At 45.3% G+C, this 9,690-nt stretch overlaps 1 protein-coding gene across 1 annotated transcript; it reads right to left on the reverse strand.

The window, feature by feature from the left end:
• Window positions 1-2,718: 2,718 nt before the first annotated feature.
• SLN (sarcolipin) lies at window positions 2,719-4,822 on the reverse strand. The gene is made up of 2 exons (XM_037377399.1): window positions 4,471-4,822; window positions 2,719-3,402 (listed from the first exon to the last, which is right to left on the reverse strand). The coding sequence occupies exon 2, from the start codon at window positions 3,293-3,295 to the stop codon at window positions 3,200-3,202; it is 96 nt and encodes a 31-aa protein (XP_037233296.1). The 5' UTR covers window positions 3,296-3,402; window positions 4,471-4,822; the 3' UTR covers window positions 2,719-3,199.
• Window positions 4,823-9,690: the final 4,868 nt, after the last annotated feature.

The raw sequence follows: 9,690 nt of genomic DNA on the forward strand, positions 1-9,690 counted from the left end.
GGGCTGGAAAACACTGGTAACATACATTACTGGAGAGCCACTTCTCCTCCAGGGCCCCTTTGGCAAGCAGGAAGATAATGGAGAGAGTTTGAGACTCAAGGGTCACACCGAACATCTACATTAAGATCCTTCAAACTGGGAAATTACGTATGTGTATTTGGCTGATGTTCTTTGACACTAATGTGCCTGTGCACCTGCACAGTGCTGGCTCTTCACGCCATCTGGCACTAACAACTGAATTGCCTTTTCTTCAGCTTTAGGCAAATGACCTAGGCAAATAATTTCTCTCATTCAAAATCTGCTTAAAAATTAGAAAAGCCTGAGAAAAGAACTTAGTCTGGTATTCTCACTTCTAGCAACATGTTTGGGATGCTTTACCTTAATCATGTTGTCAAAGTTAGATGCACCACTACTCTCAAAAAGACTGATGGCTAAAAGTTATGGATGGCTCAAATTCTACAGAATATTTTCTCAGCATTTTTCCCAAGCACAAATACAGGCTAGGGAGAGAATGGATTGAAAGCAGCCCTGAAGAGAAGAACTTGGGGGTCTTGGTGGATGAGCCAGCAATGTGCACCTGCAGACCAGAAAACCAACCGTGTCCTGGGCTGTATCAAAAGAAGCATGGCCAGCAGGTCAAGGGAGAGGATTCTGCCCCTCTACTCTGCTCTCCTGAGACCCCTCCTGGAGTACTGTGTTCAGCTCTGGGGACCCCAGCATAAGAAGGACATGGTCCTGCTGGAATGAGTCCAGAGGAGGACCATGAAGATGATCAGAGGGCTGGAGCACCTCTCCTATGAAGCCAGGCTGAGAGAGTTGGGGTTGTTCAGCCTGGAGAAGAGGAGGCTCCAGGGAGACCTTCTTAGATCAGCCTACCAGCAGCTAAAGGGGGCCTACACAAGAGCTGGAGAGGGACTTTTTACAAGGACATGTAGGGATGGGACAAGGGGGAATGGCTTTAAACTGAAAGAGGGTACATTTAGATGAGATATTAGGCAGAAGTTCTTCCCTGTGAGGGCGGTGAGGCACCGGCACAGGCTGCCCAGAGCAGCTGTGGCTGCCCCATCCCTGGCAGTGCTCAAGGCCAGGCTGGATGGGGCTGTGAGCAACCTGGTCTAGTGGGAGGTGTCCCTGCCCATGGCAGGGGGTTTGGGACTAGGTGATCTTGAAGGTCCCTTCCAACCCAAACCATTCTATGATTCTATGATTATTCCTACCTGAAAATTCCTAGGATCACCTTGAGCTGTTGCTGAACCACTTTGGGTTCCGAGAATGAAGCCTACACCTCTATTTTTCCTATTGCTAGCCTGAGATGTGCCCAAACACATCAGTTTTCTCATGACATTGCTCTCTCCTGGGAGTCACAGCCAGTGAAAGATGAGAATCTTTCATGCAAAATTATCAAGTATTCACTGTATTTAAAAATGGGGTTTTGTCCTTGTCTTTCTCCAGCCACTGCTGAGTGTCTCAGCCAAGCTTATGGACAAAAATCAACTGTGTAATTCAGTGAAAATACAACAGTATCTGGTGCAAGGTGGGCTGCAGAGAAAGGCTGTGTCCACCACTGGCAGAACTTCATTTCAATGTCTCTGTTTTCATGCAGAACAGTTGCCATCCCTAGAAATGCTGGAAGGTTTGCTCAGTTACAGCCAAAAGCAAACAAGAGGTGATTTTGATCATTTGCACTGTGGGGATTTCTGGACTGGGAGGACGAGTGGCACCAGCTTGCAGTGGAGGTGACTGCCAACCCAGATGGACAGTACAAATGACACAGGGCAATGGGTCGTTATTAGCAGCCTTTAAGCAACACACACACGTAACGAGTGGCGCTACCACAATGTATGCTGTCTTTCCTTAAATCCCAGGCCTGTGTCCCAGCTGTCACTGTCAGCACCGCTCCACCCAACCATGCCAGAGACCGGCCGTCGGTAACCTGGCACAACCCTGCAGCGTTGCCCGCTCCCTGCAGGCTTCTGGAGAGGAAGAAGACCTGTATGGGCAACATGGCACACATCTAACTGCCTTCCTACAGAAAGCTGGATTTTGTAGAAGATACCGGTTCCCTGAAGCCATTAAAATAACAGATGGGGAATGCCTAGGAGGACTCTGATTAGCGATTTCACAAACCCAGGGACTGTGGGCTTTTTCAAGCTGGCTCAAGATTTTTTAGCAGGCGATGACACCATCACAGCAACCCAGACACACTCACACCTCATCCTACGGCGGCTGAGCGCAGCCGTGCTGCGGCGCTGGCATGTGGCAGCAGACCCCGAGGGAGTGCTGCCCCGGGCAAGGCTCGCAGCAGGCGTGGGGTGCCAGCGGGCACCTACAACTGCAATTGGCCCGGATTTGTCCCTCAAGGCACTGCTCCAAGCATGGCTTGGCCAAAAGTAGCATCCTGGGAATCCCTGCCCAAAATCCAGCTTCAGAAAATAAAATTCTTGACAATGCCTCAGTAGGACAGAAGTTCTCTTTGAAGCCTGTGTCCACAGGCACCCGTGTGTATGCCACCCTGGACAGAAAAGTGATGTGAACAGCTCATTCACGTAGCTATGCACCTGTTAAGCTGCAGGATTTCCACTCTACAGCAGTTTTTTAAAAAGTACAAATAAAAATACAGGTGGGAGGAACAAGCAAACGACCAAGCTCACACAGCACACCATACCGCAGTTATCAGCAGCTCTCTCAGTGAATAGCGGTCAGGCCAGGAGATGGATAAGGAATGCTACAAAAAATTATTTTACATGTTCTTTATTTCAGTGAAATGAGCAAGCAGAAGTAGAGGTTTCACATTCCTTTCGGCTAAGCAAGTTTGTGCGTCTTTAGGCTGGTTAAGGCAGACGGTTACATTGCACACTGCAGTTTCATACCCTCGAGAACCCAACCCCGACGCCAAACAAGCCGGCACGGCAGGCAGGGGGCCACGGCATTCACAGTAGCTACCGGAGGAGACAGCCATGTCAAACAGTTCCTAAGGATCTTGCATTTTACATTTTACAGCTGCATCACTTCAGAACAAAATAATTACACCGTCACAGACCTGTCACAAACATTAGCACAGGCAACAGATATGAGAGAGTAAAAAAGATTCACAACATCCTGAATTGACTGAAAGCTGATCACAGCGGTGCGCTGCGGGTGTTACTGATGTCTGCAGAGACGCATGCTGGAATCACCTCCCAGAGCTTCTGGTTGTCTTTTACTGCTGGTAAGACTTCACAAGGAGCCACATAAGCAGTACAGTGATCAGGACAATCATGAAATTGAGGAAGAGTTCTTGCGTGGATCGCTGCATTTTTCAGGAGTAATCAGGGGAAAGCAGAGGTCAGCAGGTAGAGCGAAGGGAAAACTGCAGGGATTTGCCTGGGAGCGTCCTTGAGCTCAACCTTCAGGGTACAGGCTCTTTCAAGGAAAAAGAAAAATATGTGAAGAACAAAGGCATGAAGGTGGCAGGTTCAGCAGAACTATTTATATTGGTGTAAATAAATGTTGTTTCAGTGGCTAGAAGCTAGTGAGCACTGGGACGCTAAAAAGTAAAAGCTATCTCTGGCAGCTTATCACCTTCTTTGATTTCCAGCATTTGACAAGCAGCATTTCCAGTGTCACCCCAAAATACACTGCGCAGGGGCGAGCAGTCTGTGGAAATCAGTGTTGCTTTGTACAAGCACTTTCAAATACACAAGGCACAAGCCCCATTTATTACTTTCAACAGATGTAGATTGTAAATATACAACTGTTTAGATTTCCTTAAATTCCTATATTTGTTTGCATACTCTCATTTTTTAAAAGAAACTAGGTGCAAGCTACTATTTTATAAATACTAATAGACCTGAATTATTTATGTTACCACTAAAAGTACAAGGAGAACTTGTTAGACATTTTATTTTCTGAAGAATTTAATAAATCTTGTGAGTTAATGAACTCATGTAAGAGATGAAGTAGTACTTTCTCAAGAACCTTCTCACTTCCCTGCACTTTCAAGCTGCTATAGATCTCTTACTTCAGAAATCCCGCTCAAGTTGTATTCTGAAACTTTTCTGTTGGTTGTTTTTATTTACTTTATCACAGCAAGTTTTGAATTTTGTATGTTTTTGGAGTTCACATAGAGAAATGAGAATTCTTTAGCATGACTATCATGCACTAATCCCATGCATGCCATGTAAATAAAATAAAAACCTTGAAACAAATAAGATATAAACTCTAAACAAAGAATTACAGCCACACAACCAAAATCCCAGCAGAAAAGCCAGACTAGGCTGTAACATCTATGGTGCAAACAAGAGAAGCCCTGGGACCATACCAGCATGAAGGCAGAGAGTTTAAACAGAAACTGCTTTAGTTTGCAGATTAAACATTAAAAGCACAGTGCATGCAGTTAACAAATTCCTACATTCCCAAGTTGTTTTGCCAGCCTCCTATGTCCTTGGACAAGAGAAAATCTGACCTAATAAATAACCCAAGTTTTTCTACCTTGAGCAGGTAAATGGACCCCAGTGGTTCTGCCTCCAGACTTCGAGTCACTGCAGTTATTTCCCTCCAAACTTCTGCCTGTCTCCCACTGGGTCTGGATGCCTCGTCCCTGTGTGGGAACTAAAGTAGGCTGAGGGAGGAGAGCAACAAGTGCATTGGCAACCCGGGTGCTGACATCACCCCCAAAATATTTTAAAAGGGCTAAGCTGGGCTGCAGGATTTGGTTGAGGCTGTTTATGCAGTGGACTCTGTAGGCTGATTTGCCTCTTTTAGTTCTTCTGACGTGGTGCTGTGCTAAGAGCAGAGCTGTGTGCATCCCTTGGGAGTCAATGGGATCAGATAGAGAATTTGTTTTGGCCCATTGGTGTCTTCCACGAAGCAGGGAAAAGAAAAGGAAAGAAAGAGCCACTTGCAGAAGTCTGTGTGCAGAATTCAGCATCTCTCAAGATCATTTTCAGGGTATGGACACTGTCTACATACTTACCTTCTTAAGTACAGTGCAGCTGTTGCTGCCCTATATACCTACGGTTCCCACAGTTTCTCAAGTCCATATGCATTTAAAAGAAAGTGAATAGGAGCAAAATATTCTTTACATTTGATTACAGTCCTCTGAAATCCAGGATCATTTGCTGGATAGAAAAGTTTGGGACTAGGAGGTCTGAAAAGCACCATCCACTGCGTTAAAGTCACTGACTCACCTCCATGCTCTTCCCTCATCTCTTCCCTCATTGATTTCCAATGCTGATGTTAATGCTCCAGCTGCCTGAGCACACCGAGAAGCATTTCTGCCACCCTGCAGCACTTCTTCCCAGAAAGGGCACTGCTGCTCTGTGACCTGGATAGCTGTAATCCCCCCATCACCTTATCTTTGCCCAAGGCACTGCTAGAACTCGCTATATACATGAACAAAAACAGATGGCTATTTGTTTCCTTTAAATCGACAGAAAGAGCCTCAGCAGAGCAGGCTGGACTGGACCCGGAGCAGAGCCCGCCAGCCCTGCGCTGCCATGGGTTTCCTCCCACTGGGAGCCTTTGCTCAGATGAATGATACGAGTATTTCCACTGAAGTCAGAGGGGTGACTTCTGCAACACGGTGCTGCCAGATGAGCATGAGGATCCTGATCAGGTTTAAGTGTGTAAGGCTATCCACCACGCTGGCCTTATTCTCACTGCCAAACACCGCGTGGCATGTAGCATGCAGATTATTTACTGATTCTGATGCCTTTTTGTATATTTGTATTTGGGCACTCTGGGAGGTACTGTAGCTCAGAGTATTCAGGCTTGCTGTAATAGTCCCCCTTCACCAGCTCCCAGGTTTCTCCCTTTGCACCGGTGTGAGCACGTCACAGTGCGATGCCCCCGGTGTGGGAGGCCAGCTGGCTGGCAACCGACCTGATAAAAAACACAACAAAACAAATAGCTGTAGGTAACCAAGGGGAGTGGAGGGGGGGGTTGCTTGGGTTTTGCTGGGTGACCTCCCTGAATAGTCTTTGCAGGCAATCACTGGAGGTAGGAGGGTGACCTACAGAACCACAAAAGTCTTCCCTTTTGTTGGCTTGACTGCTTTGCCACTGCCCTCCTAGACACTCAGGCAGCACATTCAGAAAAACCAACATGCTGTGTGGGAGTCTAGTGCTAAAATGCATAGATGAAAGGCTTAACCCATACCTCATCCAGGAGTTAGATGCCTAAATATATTTGTGGGGTCCCATAGCAATGCATGTTCTGCTGGGCTGTGCCTCCAAAGCCCATCCTCTCAAGAAAAACTTGGGCAAACCTGTCCCACACTTACAGGGAATTTGGGAAATCCAGATTCAAAATGTTTCCCCCAGCATGAGGGAAGCAGAGTGAATGTCTGCCATGAACCTGCCCTAGGCTATCCCCTTCCCTGGCATATTCTGAAGCAGAAATCTCTTTGATTGAGTGGCTAATCCACTTCACCTTGAATCACACAAATATCCACCAGGAAAAGGGTGAAGCATTTGAGTGCATTGATTCTCATTGTTAAATATTGCATATCTGCACTCAAATATTCCCCTTGGGCTATGCATCTTGGCGATCTTGGGGTTTATTTTACCCTTTGCCAACAGAAAACACAAAAAGTCTCTTTCTCTAACTGGTATTCCTCGGCTCTGGTCCCCAGGCCTGTATCTGCACTTTCTGCTTTGTCCCAGCTCACCTCCTTCTTCTTGGACTTCATCCATGACAGCTAGAAAGCTTCCCTTCTTCAAAACAGGGAAACAGTGCTATAAATGTCGTTTAATAACGCACACTATAAATGCCCTAACTCCTCCCTACAGGCACAGATGCTTCCATCATTTTTTGTGCTGAGGATCTTATAAGAGACCATGGAAGAGCACACAGGATCGTGAAAATTCATTAATGGATCAGAACAAAGGTTCATGTAATGAACATACTGACTGGTAGGGAAATCTGGGGAAAGCATATAGAAATACAATGAATGTAACATGATCTTTGCCTGGATATCCTCAAAGTTCTGGGATTCAGCCTATTGGGATTGCTAGACTGGGACTTCAAACAGGGTTGGGTTAATGGCTCTTGCTCGTATTGTCAGGGCATCCCTTCAACACAAGGGTCTGCTCCTGCAGCTGTGATGGCTCGTTCTGTGAATAGTTCTAGACCAGGCAACTTGTTCATAGTTGAGCTTCTCTACACAGCACCCTACATACTTCCAGCATTACAAAAATGGAATAGCAAATTCAAATATTCCATATAGCAGAGAAAGTAACTTTCCTCAATCTATCAGCAATATGAAGGCAGCTCAGTTGCTAAAACTGAGGCCAGCTAGCTAAGAAAAAGGTTTTGATTGACAGAGCTAGTCCCCAGTAACTTTAGAAGAGCCAAATTATGTTACATTTACTTTTGATGTCATCTGACAGAATGTTCCTATATATTTTTACATACACATATAAACACTTGTGAGGAAAAAAAGGACTTAGCACTGAACAGGGGGTCCAATAAACACCCCTGCGCTGAGGAATGTGCCTGGATGTTAACTGTAAATCCAACCAGTCTCCGGACATCTGATTTCAATACATCGTAGATTAGTTTGCAGCTGCCAGAGGCTGAAATTTGTGCCCCACCCCCAAAAAACCCATACTCTTACTGTTTACGAACGAATTGCCCAAAGACCTTAAAGGCCAGATCTTTAAAAGGATGAATTATTCAACCAAGTGATTTAGTACTGATTGGGATAGCAGAAAGAAGAGAAAGAGAATGAACTAAATGGTTTTACTTTAAATGCTAACCCAGAGGTTTAAATACTGTGCCAAGTATTTTTCTCATTGGCACTTTTATTTTTTCTTCTTTTTCTGATGGATCTGGATGTTCTCAGCTTTCACGTGGCCCGTGCCAAAGCTCCCTCTTCATGCCTTGCATGCTCAAACTTAAGGCTCTAGTCTATATTTAAAGTTGCTGTGACTGTCTCAAGTTCTTCCCAGCCTACTAATCAAGTAGCACATAATCTTTTAAAACCTTTCTTACATAATTAGAGCAGATTGTGTTCATTTCTGCACTCATCATTACCTTTCTCATTAAGTGCAGTATGCATTTTTTTTAATCTGCTAATAATTGTTTAATTTCATAATTGGCACCTACTCTCCAGTGCAATCACAAGTATCTTCTTAGAAAACCCCCTCGAAGCACTGATGTGTTATCTGTATGGACCCAAGTTTGCAGCAATGTACTGTACTTGTAATCACAGTATGTATTTCACAGATAACTATAACGTCTTTCTATGGGAACTGAAGATAAACAATGCTTAAGACTCCTCATCAGATCTCAAATATGATGAGTTATAGGACTACTAAACAGGCACCATCACTCCATGAAAAGCTGAAGTTGTACAAAGGAGCCTGATTATTGCCACATCTTGGTTTTAGGATTCTGTAGCAGGATCCCACCTGCCAGGAAGGCATAAGACCCACGGCTCTCGGCATGATGGCTGCATGGCTATGTGAGCCTCCCACAGAACCAGTCAGCACAGGCTCCCTGAAGAGGGTTAGTGAAGGAAAACCAGGCACTTACTACATGCAAGTCATCTGCCTATTGTAGATGTCTGCTGTAGGGCCAGCCTCCCTAAACTCCACAGATCACACTGACTACATCCAAAGGGAGTTTTAGGGGGCCTACCTGAGTTCCGAAGAAGAGGATTCACACCAGCCATGGGGTGAGTAGGCAGTTTCTTGAGTTAGCTGATAGAAGATACTGTGGGTCAAAGCAAGTCTTAAACACTGTCATCATTTGAGAGCCAGGTACGTGTCTTGGGGCTGCAGAGAGACACCACAGTCCGCTTGGTGGGTTTAGCTTTCCCTCTGAGCTAAGCTTTTTAGCATTTTATTTTGAAAGCTAAACAGGTTGGCACTGCTGAGGTCCTTCCTCAATGCAAGGAATAGGACTCTTCATCTCCAAAACCAGCAGTGCGTGGTGTTCCTGCCCAGAGATGCCATGTATTATTCCTATGTAGACTTGCCTGTGCAGCAGATCAGGAGGGTCTGACAGACAGTTCTATGACATTTACATTAGAATCAGTATGCTCTTTGGGACTTTCTGAAGTGTAAAACAAAACTGAAGGTCCCAAAATGGGCAGGGACATCGGATCAGCAGAAGCAAAGGAGAAATCGTTAGATACTCAGAGCACCCAATCACAAAAGTAGTTATTAACTGCATTTGCATTCATCTCACCATCTACAGCAAACTAGATGCTTTGAACAAATCCTCAGATGCCACTGGCATAATTACTTCAAACCCCAGCAAACCATACCTCCATTTCCCAAGCAGGACTGCTGGGACAGACACACATGGGATGTGAAGATCTGGATTGAGTGCTGTTCTCCCTCAAGGCAGCTGGGAAAATGACTGCACAGCAGCAGAGGTACAAGGTAGAGAGTAAACTGCCTGCCACTGCTGGTCTTCCAGGTCTTAGGGAGCTTAGTGAGAAAAAAATGTAAGCACCTACGGATAGTGTCTCCAGGATGAGACTGTGCCACAGCAAGGATCTTGAGGACTTATATTCTGGGTGTGGAAGGCAGAAGCAGAACATCTTGCCCCATATTGTTGGTGTTTGCTGCTCATCAATCTTGCCCTAGCAATCACTGGTAATATTGGTGAATAAGATTTCCAAATTTTAACGATCACAGCACTCTCTCCTAAAATCTTTCATTCATGTTAAGGTTTGTTTCACACTGACTTGTTAGCAAG

Source organism: Falco rusticolus, chromosome 2 (genome assembly GCF_015220075.1).
Source record: "Falco rusticolus isolate bFalRus1 chromosome 2, bFalRus1.pri, whole genome shotgun sequence".
Classification (NCBI taxonomy): domain Eukaryota; kingdom Metazoa; phylum Chordata; class Aves; order Falconiformes; family Falconidae; genus Falco; species Falco rusticolus.

Bases quoted from the DNA above. Each gene is read 5' to 3' on its own strand.
- SLN (XM_037377399.1), bottom strand. From the start codon at position 3,295: ATGCAGCGATCCACGCAAGAACTCTTCCTCAATTTCATGATTGTCCTG.